We start from the raw sequence: 18,450 nt of genomic DNA, 5'->3' as shown, positions 1-18,450 counted from the left end.
ATGCAAAATACTCATTCAGTTTGTTTGCTATCTGAGCAGGATCATCAACAGTCGAACCATCGATGTCAAGTGGACCAATCAGATTCATCTCCTTCCTTTTAGAGTTTATATAAGTAAAGAAATCCTTGCTGTTTTCCTTAGCATCTTTTGCCAAGGATTTCTCGTAATCTGCCTTCGCCTGCCTAACATCCTGTGTGACCTGATTACAAATTAACTTATATCTGCCATAGGCTTCTGAGTCGCTTGATAATTTATATGCATCCCATGCATTTTTTTTCTCTGTTACGAGTCTCATTAGTTCATTTGATAACCATTTAGGCCTAAACCTTGAACAATATTTCTTAATAGGTATGAAACTTTTAGTAGCTTCCACGATTAATTCCTTGAATGCTTCCCACTTAGAATTTACTGTTGGTAACATCGTCAGTTGATCCCACTGTACAGAATTTAAAAACTGTCGGAGACCACTGTACTCGCCTTTACGGAAGCAAAAACCCTTTCCTTTACCCCGATGGTAATTAAATCTTTAAGTAAATCCCACGTCAGTACACTGTGATCACTGCCACCTAGTGGTTCTTTTATCTGCAAATTCCTAATACATGAATGATCACTGCTGATAACCAGATCAAGAGTATTACTTTCTCTGGTTGCCTCTCGAACATGCTGCTGCAGAAAACAATCATCCAATAAATCCACAAAAGTCTGACTAGTGTGTGAGTGACCAACCCACAAGTTCCAGTCAATATCTGGGAAATTAAAATCTCCCATTATAAGACTCTCTGATTTACTGGCCCACTCTGAGCATGTATACTCATGCAAGTATACATGCTCCTACTCCTATTTCTAGTTACCCTAACACATCCCATATACCCACCTGTTTCACGATGACTGCCACCCGTTCCTGAAACCCCCAACACCCCTCGCTCCAGGTCGCTACTTATTCTAATAGAAGTTGTGCAAGAATCACCTTCACCTCTGCCTATGGCTACTGTTAAACTATTAGTCCTTGAATCCCCCCAAGCTATCAATTTTCTGACCCACCCAACACTGCCTCGATAGCATCAGCAAATATTCTTGCACCCTTCTATTTAAGTGTATCCCATCCCTGTAGAAGCAATCTCTCCTGTTAACAAGTACAGTACAGGCTGAAAAAAATTCTGTCCCTTGGGCCTTGCACAATCTTTCCAGGGCCGAATTGATCGACAAGGCTCTCATCATATACTCCCTCCTATCGTGTCTGGGCAGAATTTCAGACACTTTCCAATTCAACCCTAATTCACGGCTTTTTTTCATCAGTGACCTGTACTTGTTAAGTAATTCTGCTGGTCTCTTACTCTTGATATTAGTGCCAACGTGTACAACTATATCACCTTTTGTGCCCTTAAAAGATGATATCTGCTCTACAACGTCATCAACCTTTGCTCCTGGCGGACATACCCTGGTCCTGTTCCACCTATCCTTTTTACAAAGGATATTTCCCGTTTCCCTGACAATAGAGTCACCAACAACTACTAGTTCCTTCGGGACCAGCGCATTCTGCCTTGGGGGGGGGGGGGTTGCCGCTGTGTTGCGTGATGACCAAGTGCAAGCTCTGGCATTGATGTGGGCAGCTGAGAGCCTGATGGGCCCCTCAATTTAGATCTTTCGAGGGCATCCACCCTGTCCTTCAAACTCTCATATAGGCCCATAACAATGCTGAGTTGCCGCCTGATTTCCTTACACTCCTTACGTCGCTCACACACAAAAACATCCCCCATGGCTATTTGATGTTCCGTTTCAGATAGTTCGGCAAACATTTCACAAGTTGCACATTTTTTTAGGCTGTGATGCGTTGGAGAATCGCTCCCCTCAGTTCTCACCCGAGTCACAGCACTCCTGCCACTTTGTGCCTGTTGCTTTGCTGCTCTAGTTTGAGGCATGATACTTTAAATTAATAAAATCAATAAATTAAATTAATTAAATGTCAATACTAAGCTATCTAATAGAAACAGTGAAGCGTATTACTGTTTCTATAATTATATGTTAGAGCTACCTAGCTACCTCAATTAAAAATATGACATCCCTATCACTATATACAGAAACAATACCTGCAATATTTGAACAAAATAACAGTTTTATAAGGTATTACGTATATCTAGAAAAACTGTTTATATAAATAAAAATAAAAATAACCAGCATAATTAGAACTATAAGACTACGTATTAAGTACAATATAAAATAACAATTATGTAAATAAAAAGCAAACACTTATCATTTTTTTCGGAGCCTGTAACTCGCAGCTGTATTTTCTAAAGAGAGTCAGCGCCCCCTTTAGATGTGATTCATCTAATCTATTATTAGCATACTAAAGAATTTTTCTGCTGCTCTTTGCATTCTCAGCCTGCTTAACATCCTGAGTAACTTAATTACACACTAGTTTGTACTTATTGTAGGACTATTCTTGAAATTTCTAATCATCCCATGCACTTTTCTTCTCTGCCAAAGCTCATCAGTTTATCTGACATCCAGTTTGATTAAAATCTTGAATAATATTTCATAGTTGGTATAAAAGGCTTAACCACATCTGTAATTAAATATTTTTTGTCATCAGTTGGTAGTACTGGCAAGTTTTTAAAAATGCCTTAAATTCATTATATTCACCTTTGCAAAAAACACAAACCCTTTCCTTTATCCTTAACAGTAGTTATCTCTTTGACTAAATCCTACATCAATTCATTGTGATCACTGCTGATAGTCAGATCAAGAATACAGCTTTCTCTTTGTGCCTTTCTGACACATTGGTGCAGAAAGTAGTCATCCAGCAAATCAAGTGACTGAATTGTCAACTCACAAGTTGCAAATTATACCTGGAACGTTAATCTCCCACAATTAGACATTGTGATTTGTTGGCCCATTCTGTTTGTCTATAAGAATATCAGTGATATATCACCATATTTTTCCGTAGTAATAAAAAACTACAGAAGTAGTGTAAATGGCATTGATTTAATTGTATCTCATATTGTGACGTCACAATGAGTTACCATGTATTGCACTATCTTGAATAAGTAATGCTTCACCAGTGGAGAAGGCTATTGGTGATTCACTGTAGAAATATCAGTGATATATTGCCATATTTTTCTGTAGTAGTAGGGAACTACAGAAGTGGTGTAAATGGTTTTGATTTGTTGTCTCATATTGTGACTGCCTTCACAACGAGTTGCTATGTGTTGCACCACCTCGAATAAGTAATGCTTCACCAATGGAGTTTGCTTATTCTCAGGAGATACCACCACCCAGATGGCACCTTTTCAAGGCTCCATTGGTGAAGCATTGCATAATTCGAGGTGGTGCAGTGCATGGTGACTCGTTGTGAAGGTGGTCACAATATGAGATGCAATTGAATCAATGTCATTTGCACTGCTTTGTATGTTTTTTCCTGCTACTGAGGAATATTATTGATATTCTTGTAGTGAATTGCCAGTTTGTGGCCTATTGTGCCTTGTGTGTTTGTTCTTTTATAGTATTCTGTTTGTCTATATAGGTGTTCATTATACTCATCAGATTCATTTGGCCTATAACAGACTCGAACTGATTTTTGTTTTCCCATATTTATGTCACATCAGACTGACCTAATTTTACACTATAAACCTGTCTTCTGGTTATACTATTTTAAAGTCTGTGTGTGTTTTTAAGTAAAGCAACCCTCCACCCTGTTCATGTCTGTCCTTTCTTTTGCACATCATAAACACTGTTTGTTATATCTATGATGTTAACATTTGATTTAAGCACTACTTCAAACTCAAAGTTAATTTCAGAGTTATTTATTATACTCTCAATATTAATGTACAATCAGTGAAATGTGTGCCTGTTTGTGTTTTAAGTAACCCTTACACAACTCAGTTGCTAGTCTCTCGTTGACTTCAGCAGGCAATGTCATGCCCCCCCCTCCTGATTTTTAGGCAACTGCATGTCAAAGCGTAGTACAAGAATCAGTTTTAACTCTGCTTGCAAAAGCTGTTAAGGTATTGGTCTCCAACTTTCCCATCAGCAGATATTTTTTCATCTCTTCTATTTAAGTGTATCCCATCCCACTGGAAATAGTTTCTACTGTTACCATTTCACTGATTGTGAAACAGGCACACAAACAGGCACACATTTCACTGATTGTACATTAATATTGAGAGTATAATAAAGGTCACAGCAAGGTGACCTTTATTATACACAGCAAGGTGTGAAAAATTTTACATCGTGAGCCTTTCACAATTTCTCAAGAGTCTAATTGATTGACTTTCATCATTGACTTTCATTGAGGCTCTCATTATAAACTCTCTCCCATTTTGTTGTGGCAAAATTCCAAGCACTTTTAGACTCAGCCCTAACTCATGATTTTTTCCTAAATATTCAGTTAGTATTTAGACATTTAGAATTAGCCATTCCTTTATTTCCTTATTATTCCATATTTCAGCATTATCTTTATCTGTTAAAACACTATCGTGTACTCTTGTAGACATACCAGGATCCCTTACTAAAGTGTTTGGCAGTTACGCTCCGGCATATATCCTAAGTACAATTATATAAAACTGTTTTCTTTACTTTTCACCTTTTACTATCTAACCCTAATTTTTCATACCTCAAGATCTATTAGAGCAACTCGAGGGAAATTGAAGTACTATTACTATACTTATTCCTATTTCCTTTCTCCTTAAGTCAGCAGTAGTTTTCTTTTACATAAATATAAATCAAATAAAACTACCACAACAAATATTGAAATTATGGTTGGCCCTCTGTTTTCTATATACAATGTATTTGAAGTTATCTGTTGGGCTAACTGTTATTTTGTCTTTTTGCTGCTAAATTTAAATTATAACCAAATTAGCTTTTATGTTTAAGTTTAATAATTGGACTTAGTTAAACAGGCAGATGGCAATCAGAAACAGATAGTTCTGTTAATTATTGGTGGGATATATTGAAAGGGGTTAGCCCTAGAAAAAGTCCCTTTCAATGTATCTATATATCAATAATTAGCTACATAATCATTATTATATTATATATTTATATATTATCACTAATTATATGTTTATTTCCATTTCCAGGGTATGGCATTGTAGACCTACACAGGCTATCTTAGTCTTTATAAGTTATTTTGGCATTAAGGCCCACTGTATACTGTTATGTTTAAATACATATTCAGCATTATATAATACATATTATATACTATAATAACCATATATATATATATATATATATATATATATGATGGTTATTAGAATAATATAATTATAAAAATTACATTTTGTCATACAAATTATATATATACAGTATATAAATTTTATTCTTTATATAGAGCCACTAGATAAACATCAGTTATAGATCACCACAAAATTAAAAAGATACCGTACACATATTTATAATGAAATAAACATATAAATTAAATAATAATAATAATAAGTTTAAGCAACTTAAATGCAAATTACGTGGCACCCCAGTTGAAAACCACAGCCTTACACAAAGGGATTATCACCTCCTTATCCCTGCTAGCAAAGTTCATGTATATCATTGACAAACCCCATTAGCTGCACTGGCAACATGTCTGCACAGCTCTGAAAACTTCATACCTGACTGCACAAAATTACCTCCAGGTGTTTTTCAGTCTCCACAGTAGTACCAGACAGTTGGTACATTACTCTGGGAATACTGCTACCTATGTGCAGTACAGGTAGTCGTCGACTTACGACCATGTTAGGTTCTGACCGACCAGTCGTAAAGCAATCTGGACGTAAGTCGGACCAGTTTAGGTAAATCAGACACTGTGTACAACACAATTGGTTTACAATTTACAAAAATAAAAAATATTATGAAAAAGATATCAAATACTGTATAAAACCTAAAAAATATATTATCTTAAAGAACTAAATAAAACATATGTAGAAAATAGATAAGAAATATTTTACTGACCATTCGTGTTTGGCTGTGGGTCATCAATGCCGCCACTTGATGTAGTGGGAGTTGTTTTTCTCATAAACATGTTGATTTTTGTCTGAATTGTTTGTTTCCTTTTCTGCTCATAAATTTCATGGTAAGTTCTCCAGATTCTTGCTCTCACAGCTCCTCAACATCTTCCACTTCAGTCTCTAAAGAAAGTTCATTTGCCAGTGTTACAATATTTTCTGTAGCCATTTCAAGTTCATGTTCACTATCAAATTCATCAGTAGTATTAACAAAATGCTGGACAGTTTTTCCATTTTCCATTCATGCATTTCTTTGTCACAGCCTCCCATGCAGCTGCAATATTTTTGATGCATTTATAAATATCATACTGTTTCCAAAACTCTCGCAAAGATAGTTCTGGGTTGGCGTCTGTTGCGGCTATAGCTTTGGCAAAAGTGGTTCAAAGATAGTGTGCCTTAAATGAGGCAATCACCCCTTGGTCCATAGGCTGAATGAGTGGAGTTGTATTTGGTGGCAAATAAACAACTTTTACATCTGGACGGAGGTGGTCTGGGTGAGGTGGATGGCCAGGTGCATTATCTAAGATTAATACAATTTTGAAAGGAATTTCTTTGTCAAAGCAGTATTCACGAACTTGAGGTACAAAACAATTTAGAAACCAGTCTTCAAACAATGTTTGAGTCATCCAGGCTTTTCGGTTTGAACAGAAGTATACAGGCAGAGTGTGCTTGTTTACATTCTTGAATGCACGGGGATTTTAAGAATGATAAATTAAAAAAGGCTTCAGTTTAAAACCTGTGATGTTCCCACCAAGGAGCAAATTCAGCCTATCTTTAAGTGCCTTAAAACCAGGCATGCTTTTGTCTTCTTGGTGAATGTAAGTGTGTTCTGGCATCCTTTTTCACAACAATCCAGTCTCATCCATATTGAAAAGCTGCTCTGGTTGATACCCTCCTTCCGTAATTATTTCATCCAGACTTTTAACAAACTCTTGAGCTTCTTCCATATCCATGCTTGCTGATTCTCCAGTGACTCAAACCCTATGAAGGCTGAATCTTCTTTTGAATCTTTTGACCATCCTATACTTGCTATAAATGTCTGAGTGTAATCTTTTCCGGCGCATTTCTTCAGCGTCTGAAAGCGACTTCTAGCCTTCGACTGCACTGTAAGAAGGCTTAAGGGTGTTCGCTTCTGTATCTGATCTTCCATCCAAAGAAACATTTTTTCCATTTCATGGATGGGCCCTGTACGTTGTTTCGTTATTACTGTTGCTCGCATGGGTGCCGAACCTTTAACAACTTCACAAATCCTTTCTTTGTCTTTCAAAATCGTCGACACTGTAGAATGAGATAACTTAAAATCACATGCGATCGCATTCACCTTCTTTCCTTCTTCATGCTGCTTGATCACTTTCAATTTTGTGTCTAAATCAATGGCCTTTCTTTCTTGACAGGTCTAGGAGTAGACAAAGGCACTTTCCTCTTGGTTAACATGTTTAGGGGTTTTAAAAAAATGCTAATTGTAACACAAATATAACTGAACCAAAAATAGTGAACGTAATATGTATGCAAACAGAGATCGAGATGCATGAATCACGACATACATACATCGGTAAGATGTTTTGTTCGTCTGTGATGGCAAAGCTTACTAAACGGATTGAGACTAGCTTATTCGCACTAAACACACGTTACTGGGCAGTGGGCTGACGCTACACGCACAACCGTTCCCATTTGGCTTCGGGGCTATGAGGGACCACACGGATAGGGCGTGTGAGTGTAGTAGAAAAATCTGAGAGCACTGCATTAAGAGAGGGGGGTTGACATGCATATGGCATTCTTCCTAGCAACAATCTTGTACGTATGCTCAGTTCAGACTGAAACGCGGTGCGAGATACAGTAGCAGTCATAAGTCGATCAGTTGTAAAGTGCACAGGTCATAAGTCGACGACTACCTGTACTTTGTATTTGTCAATGTAAAACTTCAGTTTAACATGATCAGTTAGTCTCACTGTCCACAATTTAAAAACTGTCTAAGACCTCTGTAGTCACCGTTATGAAAGCAAAAGATTTGCCCTTTGTCCTGACAGTAGTTATATCTTTAATAAATTTCCAGCCGCCTCCGTAGCCAGGTGAGAAGAAGCAGCAGTGCGTAGCACACGCTTCTTGATTAGACCGGGGTTTGAGCCCGTCACCACCAAATACGGAGGATGCAGAAAGGTCAGGGAATGACCACCGCATATCCCGGAGCAATATGGCCTTAGTTGCTAATGCTCCTAAAAAACAAATAACAAACAAACAATAAAATTCCACATTAGTACACTATGATCGCTGCCACTTAGTGGGTGTTTTACAAGCATTTTCTTAATGCATGACAAATCACTGCTGAAAACCGGATCAAGGGTATTGCTTTCTCTTGTTGCCTCTCTAACATGCTGCTTCAGAAAACAGTCAACCTATGGAAAGTTAAAATCTCCCTTTATGAGAATTCTGATTTGTTGGCCCACACTATTTCCCTGTATAGCTGTTTATTATACTCATCACAGCCATTATGCTATAATACACTCCTATTCTCAATTTTGTTTTCCCTCTGCTTATAACACATCAAAAGGACTCAACATTGCACTCATCACCCAAGTCTGCTGGATGCACTGATTCAGATTTAATATTCTTATTAACTAAGAGCATAACCCCTCCATCTCGTCTGTCCTGATTGTATACATTGTACTTCCCATATTCAAATTAAGCATGACTTATGTCTGAGTGATGCTGTGTCTCCTCTAAACCTACAATGTCTGCATTCAACAATTGAATCTGTACTTCAAATACATCAAATTTATATACAATGCTCCTAGCATTAGTGTACATGCAAGTATACATGCATGTGTTCTTACTCTTAGTTACCTAACACACCCATGTATTCATTTATTCCATGATGACCCACAGCACAGCCTGAAATCTCAGCCACCTTGCTTCCCAGGCTGCTGTATGTACCAATAGTAGCAAAGCAAGAATCATTTCATCTCTGCTTGCAGCTCTAGTTAAACTATTAGTCTGTGTATTCCCAAAACTAGAAGTTTTTCGACCAACCTATCACTGCCTCAATAGCATTATCAAATATTCTTGCATCCCTTATGTTCAAAAGTACCCCATCCGTGTAAAAAGTCTTTCCTGTTAATAAGCATACACCATACTGTGAAAAATTCTATCCCACGAGCCTTGCACATTTTCTCCAGTGGCAAATTAGTTGATTGACGAGGCTCTTAACGTATACTCCCTCCTATCATGTTTGGGCAGAGTTGCAGATACTTTCAAATTCAATCCAAACTTGACTTTTTGCCAATGTTTCTTGTGCTTGTTAAGTAAGTCCTCAGATCTCCCACTCTTGATACCATTAGTGCCAATGTGTAAAACAGTATCACCTTTTTTGCCCTTAAAAGATATCTGCTCTACGTTATCTACTTTTGCCCCTGGTCCTATTCCACATCCTTCTTGCACAAAGTATTTCCCGTTTCCCTGACAGTAGAGTCACTGATAATAGCTACTTCCTGTAGGACAAGCACATTCTGCCTTGACGATTGCTGCCGTGTTGTCTGATGCACTAGAGTGAGCTCTCATGTTGTGTTCGGAAGCTGAGAGCTTGATGGGAATCCAATTTTAATTCCTTCAAGGGCACTACCCTTCATTTAAAACCCTCATAAATGCCAATCAGGATGCTGAGTTGGCACCTAATTTCTCCACACTCTGCACCTACTACACACATGCAAAATCATCCTATTTGGCTGGATCATGTTCACGTGTATTAGCATGGGCATTAGATGATGCAAGAAAGCAAACTTATACAGCAGCAGCCAAAAAAAAAAAAAAAACTTCCCATTTTACCTGTCCATTCACTCCAAAAATTTGTCCAGTTCTTCCTTGAATTTATTTAAGCTATCAAGTTCATAATGACAGATGAAAGTTTGTTCCAACACTTGACCATCCACTGGCTAAAGGCAAATTTCCTCACATATATTCTGAACTGTCTTTCCTCCATTTGAATTTATGTCCCCTCTGACAACTAATCTGGACAACAGGAAGCATCCCATCGGCATTCAGCTTGCTCAAACCATTTGAGGCCTTATACATCTCAATCAGATCACCTCAAAGATTCCTAGTCTGCAGAACTGAAGCCTTTCTTTATAAGAGAAACCTTTGTTCCATTCACCAATCTCGTTTGCCCTCTCTGTACTTGTTCCTGCAGCTCTATCCTTCCTAAAAATGAGGCCTCCACTTCTGTATGTAGTTGTCAAGGTGTGGCCTGACCATTGCTTTATACAAAGGGTTAACTCTGGGGTTAGCAGTTCTTTGCATGTGTTAATGTTAATCTTCAGTTGTCACTTCTCAGCCCATCTGCTCAACTTTTTGTAGATCCTGTTGCAGTAGTGTACTGTCATTAACAACCCTGTCAACCTTGGTATCACCTGCAAACTTGGACATTAAGCCTGGTATACCTTCGTCAATATCAAGGATAAATATAGAAACGGTGGCTATAAGGTGCTTCATTGCACCTTATAGCCAACAACAGACTAAACACCCATTTCTTGGAGAATCCACTAATAATATTAGTCCACGAAGAGTACTGTCCACTGATTGCAACTTTCGGTCTTCTCTCACTCAACTATGCCTTTATCCATAATAACAATTTGGCCTTAATACCATACTGCTCCAATTTGTAATGCAGTCTTTTATGTGCAGCATATCAAAAACTTTCCTGAAATCCAAGTATATGATAGCAAAATTATTTCTTGCTTCCAGTTCCTTTGGGACCACATCGTAGTATCGAATCAGACTTGTCAGACAAGATTTCCCGTTAAGAATCCCATGTTGTGTCTGAACTATAATTGAAGTCTTGTCTAGATGGTGCGCCTCCGTAGCCAGGTGGGAAGGAGCAGTAGTGCGTAGCACACGCTTCTTGATTAGACCGGGCTTCGAGCCCGTCACCACCAAATACAGAGGATGCGGAAAGGTCAGGGAATGACCACCGCATATCCCGGAGCAATATGGCTTTAGTTGCTAATGCTCCTAAAAACCAAATAACAAACAAACAAACATTGTCTAGATGATCCTGCCTTGCTTCTTTAACCAGTGACTCCATTATTTTCCTTGGAACAGAAGTTAAACTGACTGGTCTAATTACTAATGTCACCCTTTGATCCCCTTTGTGAATTGGGGATACATTTGCCCATCTCCAGTCCATTGCCCATCTCCAGTCCATTGCCCATCTCCAGTCCACCCTGAGTCCAAGGATGCTCTCATAATTATGGCTAAGGGTTTGCTTATTCCTCTGCTACCTTTATTTAATATAACTGCGTAGATCGCTTCTACCCCAGGTTCCTTTCTTAAGTTTAATTTCAACAATTTCTCCTCCACTTTGCTCTCAGTTATTAAAAAATCATTTAGTTCTTTGTTAGTGTGATAAACTTCTGGCCTCCACTTTTCTACAGAATCCTTCATGTGTAAATAACCCCGGGGGCAAACATCTGGCAAGTATGGGCTTGGCACACCCAGGGTCCTGAGTTGGATATCACCATTCTTCTCTTTCATGGTGATTCCCATCTACTTCTCTCTCTCAGGGTAACTAGGGATTTTTTTTTTTTTTTGGGTTGTTGCAGCATAAGCCTCAGGCTTCATTGCACCTTATAGTTAATAATAATAATAATGTAGATGCAAAATACTCATTCAGTTTGTCATGATGAGTAGGATCATCAACAGGGGAACCCTTGATATCAAGTGGACCTATCTGATTCATCCTCTTCCTTCTAGAGTTTGCATAATTAAAGAAGTCTGCTGTTTTTCTTTGCATCCATTGGCATAGATTTCTTGTAATCTTGCCTAACCTCTTTTGTGACTTGATTGTAGACTAGCTTATATCTACCATATAGAAATAAGATATCGGGATTCTGTGTTGCCCGATAATTTTTATAAGTCCCTTGAATTTTTCCTCTCTGCCATGAGTCTGATTAGTTCATCTGAAAATCATTTAGCCCTAAACCTTGAACAGTATATCTTAGTTAGTATGAAAAGCCTAGTAGCTTCCCGTTTAGAATTTGATGTTGGTGACATCATCAGCTCGTCCCACTGCATTTGCAACTGTAAACCAAATACAGTCCATGTATTTGCTTGTTTCATGATGCATTAGGTCTTGAAATCCCCAACACCTTGCTTTCCTGGCTTTTGCACATTCCAGTAATAGGAGTTCAAGAATAAATTTCACCTCTGCCTGCAGCTATTGTTAATCTGTTAGTGTGTGTCCCCCCCACTAGGTTAACAGGTTTCTGAATCATCTAACACTACCTTGATAGCATAATCTAATATTCTTACAACCCCCTTCTATTTAAGTATATCCCATTCCTGTAGAAAGTCTCTCTTGTTAACAAGCACAGACCATGCTTAAAAAAATTCTACCAGGCAGCTGAGTGCTTGATGGATCATTCTCTTTTAATCCTTTAGGCATCAAGCTTCTTCTTCGGGCCCTCATTTAATCCAATCAGAATTCCACATTTGCATTTAATCTTGTGCTCTTTTCATCATACACAAAGGCATCTCCAATGGCTGTTATGCCCTGTGAAAGGTATCCTCGCAAAAAGGACGAAATCCTGATTTTTTTGGAGAACTGAATAAGCAAGGTATGACAAATGCACCAAAACACACAAAGCAGCAGTAAAGGATGCAAAAGTATATAAACATGTAAGAATAGATAAGTCTGATAAAGTTTGCATAGATGGAGGTGAAAATTGCACAAAGTGCCAAAGACTAGAAGGGTAAGGATAGTAGAAAAAACAAGTAATGTAGATTTGAAAAGGCGAAAGAATGTTAATATCCTATAAGTTTTAATGAATTAAGAAAGTTATGGGCTGAATTGCAAAGCCAATTTGGAGGTGAAGGAACTGTAAAGTAAAATTATTAATACCAAATGATTAAACAAAATAAAGTAAAATAAAAGAAAGGTGCATTTTTCTTCTCTGCCACAAATCTCATTAGTTCATCTAACATCCATTTGGGCTTAAACCTTGAACGTATTTCTTATTTGGTATGAAAAGCCTAGTAGCTTCCAAAATGAATTCCTTGAATGTTTCCCATTTAAAATTTGCTGTTGGTAACATCATCATTTGATCCTACTGTATGGGTGCCTCCGTAGCCAGGTGGGCAGGAGCAGCGGTGTGTAGCACACGCTTCTTGATTAGACCGGGGTTCGAGCCCATGATCACCAAATACAGAGGTTGCGGAAAGGTCAGGAAATGACTACCGTGTATCCCCAGAGCAATATGGCTTAGTTGCTGATGCTCCTAAAAACCAAATAACAACAACAACATCCTACTATAAAGAATTTAAAAAATTTCTGAGACCACTGTAATCACCTTTATGAAAGCAAAAATCCTTCCCTTCCCTTAACCCCTAATGATAGTTACATCTTTAAGTAAATCCCATATCAGTGCACTGTGATCACTCCCACCTAGTGGTTCCTTTATCTGTCAATTGTTAATGTAGGAATAATGCTGATAATCAGATCAAGAGTATTACTTTCCCTGGTTGCCTCTCGAACATATTTAAAAGATATTTAAAAAATATAACTTGGCAGCAAGATCCTGACAAGTAAAGCACTTTGTAGTTTTATCTTAAACAATTAAAAATTTATTTTATTATTTTAATCTTTTAAGATAAAATTGCAAAGTGTTTTACTTGTCAGTATCATGCTGCCGAGTTAGCTAAACCATAGATTATGTTCGTTTCATTTTATTATTTCTATATTAAAAAAAACATAATAACAATACTAGAATGAAATGAATATAATTTGTTCAGAGTATATTTGTATTAAACAAAACAAAACAAAATATTATATTCACATTAAATATGTTGTTATTTGAAATTATAAATAAAAAATATTGCCTTCTGCCAAAGTATAATATTGCAATCGTTTATTTATTAAGAATTATTCATTTCCAATGATATGAATTTAGAATTAATGTGTTCTAAATATAAATAAAATAATATGATTCTTATTAGGATATTGAACAGCCAGAACCACTAATAAAATAAAATAAAATAAATAATAATATTAATTATTATTATTATTTTATTTTAGCATTTAAATAATTTACATAAAGGGGATACAGATGTATTGCTTTTTCAAAATCTTGCCAGGTCTCATATAATCTTGCTATATATCTGAATCAATGTAGTGCAGTTAACTGTTGTCGTAATGTTAGTCTCAGCCTGCAACTACACATGTTAATGATTCAGTGCATATTTTATTTATGGTTTCTTGAAGTGCCTTTAAATTACAGTTTCTGAGTGAGAAAAATGTCAAATTTGACATTTTTCTCACTCAGAATTTGATGCATAAACATCAGATTTTGCCAGTAATTAGTGCTTTTGAATCATTGGAAACAGTGTGTCTGTGTGGTTTATGGAGAGGATTCTTTATCTTGTCAAAGTAGCATCATAAATTCAAAAGAGAGAGGAGAGTAGAGAGAGTTTGGCAGATAATGACTGTGCTGGAAGACCATTAATTGCTCATGCACCTGGAAAAATTTAAACAGCTGGACAACTCTTGTATTAGAATTAGTAGTAGTAGTAGTAGTAGTGGCATGTGATGCAAGAAAGCAAGTGTATGAGCTTATGCAACATCAGCCAAAAAAATCACACGATTCCCTCCAAATGCCTGTCCAGTTCTTCCTTAAATTTATTCAACCTATCAACTTCCACAACGACAGATGGAAGTTTGTTCCAGCAATTAACCACCCGCTGGCTAAAGGCAAATTTCCGCACATCTATTCTACATCTATCTTTTCTTAATTTGAATTTATACCCCCTTAGGTTCGTAATCTAAACAAGTGGAAGGATCCCATCAGAATTCAGCGTGCTCAACCCATTCAAGGCCTTATACACCTCAATCAGATCACCGCGCAGGTGCCTAGTCTCCAGCCACTGCAATTTGCAGAACTTAAGCCTCTCTTGGTAAGAGGATCCCTTCATTCCCCTCACCAATCTTGTTGCCCTTCTCTGTACAGGTAGGGTGGCTTTATCGATGCCCTTAAATGCATGAGGATTTCCAGAATGGTAAACAAGCAGTGGTTTTAATATGTAATCTCCCACTGCATTAGCCCCAAGCAAGAGCGTGGCCCTATCTTTTGATGCCTTGAAACCTGGCATTGTATTTTCCTCTGGCAATATATTTTCGATCCGGAATTTTTTTTCCAATACAGAGCAGTCTCGTTAACGTTAAAAATTTGCTGCATTGAATAGCCGCCTTCATCAATATTTTTTTCCAACACAGAATTTCTCTGCAGCTGCAGAATCATCACTGGAGACTTCACTGCATACTTTAACGTTGTGGAAACACCACAATGCTTGAACCTATTAAACCACCCGCTGCTTGCCACGAACTTTGTTTGGGGTTCGCTGTACTTATCCTTAATATCTTTATAAATACTTGTTGCTTTTGCTTGAATGGTCATTAGACTCATGGGCACTTGCTTCTGAATCTGATTTTCCATCCATATTATTAACGGCTGTTCCATCTTCGATATAACACCTGAACACTGTTTTGTGATCATTGTTGATCTTAAGTGCGTTGATCCTTTGATATGTTATTTTATATGTGCACTGTTCTTAAAATAGTATTCATTGTTGAAGCAGCAAGATCTAATTCCCTTGCAATAGATGACAAACTTTGTCTTGCTTCCTACTTCTTAATCATATTCATCTTCATTTCTAAATCAATTTTGTTTCATTTCCTGGCACTATCACCACTTGCACTTTTCCTTGGTCACTTTCTCTTAATCATTGTAATACGTAAATAGGAATGAAGAGAAGTTTCTGAAAATTTGTTTTTTATATGATTGAAGATTTCATTGAGGGGGAATACATTTCACCATAATAGCGTAGAAACCCACACAATTGCAGTTATCGGTATTATCGCAAATGCAATAAGATTGAGTTTACTAACCTTTTATATAAGATGCATGAACAGAAAAGCCCAATAAACTGGAAAGCGCAAATTTTTTTTATTGTTTTTCGGTCGTAACCTCCAGAAACCTGCTTTAGAAAAATATCACAAAGGCATTCAAAATTGATTCTTATAACAGAACATACGATAACGATGAAAGGGTAGTGCAATTTCCATTATAAAAATGACCTTTTTAGAGAGATAAATAGCTTAGTAATATAGAAAAATTTTCAACTTCCAAGGACTTGGAATGAATTACAAAAAAAAAAAAAAAAGTGTTTTTGGGTTCACATTATGATATTTTCCCGACACCTCCATTTATTCCTACAGGATGCAGAATACGTTTCCACGAATTTTTGAAGTTTGCACTGGCCGGCAAAAACTTATGTAAGGTTGAATTTCCGTAAGTTGAGTATTATGTAAGTCAGGGGGTTCCTGTATATCTTGAATATATCTTATTTTGTTTGTGTATACGAGGCATGTACTGTCTTGGAATTTTTAAATTTAACTGTGCGTATCTGCCTTTTTATAATTTTCCTAATGATTTGAACCACATTAATCATATTGTGTGATGAGATTAGTGTTACTTTTATATTTTTAAATTTTAGCAACATATCCGTTGGACATGGTGAAAACAAGATTACAGATACAAGGTGAGAAAATTTCAACATATGATCAAAAGGGAAAATTTTACACAGCGTTCAAAGGCATCCTGAAACCAAGAGGTATGATTCAGACTGCAATTGGAATTGGTAAGTATTATTAATAAATTTTTTGAATAATTTATTTTTAGTTTTATAATTTTCATATCAGTACAGTTTATTCACAAATTATTTGACCCTTTATGAAAAGAAATAAATCATTAATGATTAAGCCTACACTGACCTGGTATAAAACATTCTGAAACCAAGTTTGGATTTTTTTTTTTTTTGCGCTCTGAAATATAAAGAAAACATATTCATATATATCTGTGGTAAAAACAAATTTGTGGTGTAATTAATTTAAATTATAGTAGACTCTTGATTTTCCGGGATAGATAGTAAAAAAAAATCCTGAATAATCGATTTCCCGGTTAATCTAAAAATATGGTAAGTCCCTGACATATGCAAGAGATACATTCCAGGGCTTCTTACATAAGTCAAGTTTATGTTTCTACTGATATATATCAAAATCACAAAAACCACATAATATCCTCAGAAAAATGAAGAAAAATAGTTATATATTTTTAATTAGTTCAGTTAAAAACTTTATCAGGGGACAACGGTGAAGTGGCAGGAATGGCACATAAGAAAAGAAAAGAAAACATAAAATAAAGAAAAAATGCATGTTATTGTACTGTAAAAACTGATATGTCTTTCGTAGCCTTGGTTATTATAGTTGACTTCATTGGTACCAATCCCTGCTCATATTCTGTCTTTGTCCTTTATTATTGTTCACCATTGACACTGACAAATCTGAATTCCATGCACTACTTTTTAATGTTTGACCATTTTCATACATCCTTATTATTTAAATTTCTGATCCAACTCGATCGCTTTTCTTTTCTTGGTAGATTTACTAGTACTGCTGTCACTTATTCTCTTAGTTGGCACCATGATAACAGTAAAAATTAAATTTTCTGTAAAGAACTTTACAGGGTTAAGGGGAAACACCTCGTACAAGCTCACATTTTACTAAAGCACATTTCTGGAGGTAACTACCATAAAACAATAAAAACAATTTGCAGTTTCTAGTTTATTAGGCTTTTCTAATAGTGCAATTCATTATAAATGGGTAGTAAACTTGATCTTATTGCATCTGCAATACTGATAGCTGGAATTCTGTGGGTTTTTAAGTTATTATGGTGAAATGTCTGTCCCCTTCACCGAAATCTTCAGCCTATAAAAAAAAAACATAAATTTTAAGAATCTTCTCTTCATTCCTATTTTTAAGCTTGTTACTCTGCATCTCACGTGTGCAATTTGTGCGTGCTGTGATCATTGTTATTGATTGTTTATTATTATTATTTTTTTACTGTTTTAAATTTTACAATCCTAAAAAAAAAATTGAGTGAAAAAAAAATTAATGCAAGTCCAAAGTTATGTAAGCCAGGGACTTACTTTATCGAAAAATGTTTAGCAACCTACGCAAAAAGTATGGCGATAGAAATGAAAAAACTTACCACATACTACTCATGTGTCCAATACGATGCTTCCCTTTATTTTTTTCGATGTTGCATATCTTAATTTTATTATAATGTATGAAAAGGCTGTTTAAGCATGGGTAATGCATCTCCATCATTTCTACCACCCAAATAGTATGCATGCATCATTTTATTATATCTCATATTGTGAATACCTTCACAATGAGTTGCCTAGGTATTGCACTACTACGAATAAGTAATGCTTCTCTGGTAGAGAAGACTACTGTTACTTATTCTCAGATGGGCACCACCCAGACGGCTCTGTTTCGAAGCTGGTTGGCTTCTTCATCAATGGGTGGGCAGGTACCCTGTTGAAATAGTGACAACCCAGTTATGAAGTATAACTCCACAAT

The 18,450-nt window shown here is 36.5% G+C and overlaps 1 protein-coding gene across 2 annotated transcripts in view; it reads left to right on the top strand.

Moving 5' to 3' along the window:
* Nucleotides 1–18,450, top strand: part of LOC150075058 (mitochondrial uncoupling protein 4-like) — a 308,741-nt gene that overhangs the window by 37,394 nt on the left and 252,897 nt on the right. For both annotated transcript variants that reach the window (XM_090388936.1, XM_090388935.1), the window contains exon 2: nt 16,524–16,667. In XM_090388936.1, the coding sequence (XP_090245062.1) occupies nt 16,524–16,667 (144 nt within the window). The remainder of the gene's footprint in view (nt 1–16,523; nt 16,668–18,450) is intronic.

This window comes from Mastigoproctus giganteus, chromosome 14 (assembly GCF_048544385.1).
Source record: "Mastigoproctus giganteus isolate SK-2022 chromosome 14, ASM4854438v1, whole genome shotgun sequence".
NCBI classification, from domain to species: domain Eukaryota; kingdom Metazoa; phylum Arthropoda; class Arachnida; order Uropygi; family Thelyphonidae; genus Mastigoproctus; species Mastigoproctus giganteus.
The sequence above is the reverse complement of the archived record's forward strand: the minus strand, read 5'-3'. Positions and strand labels throughout refer to the sequence as shown.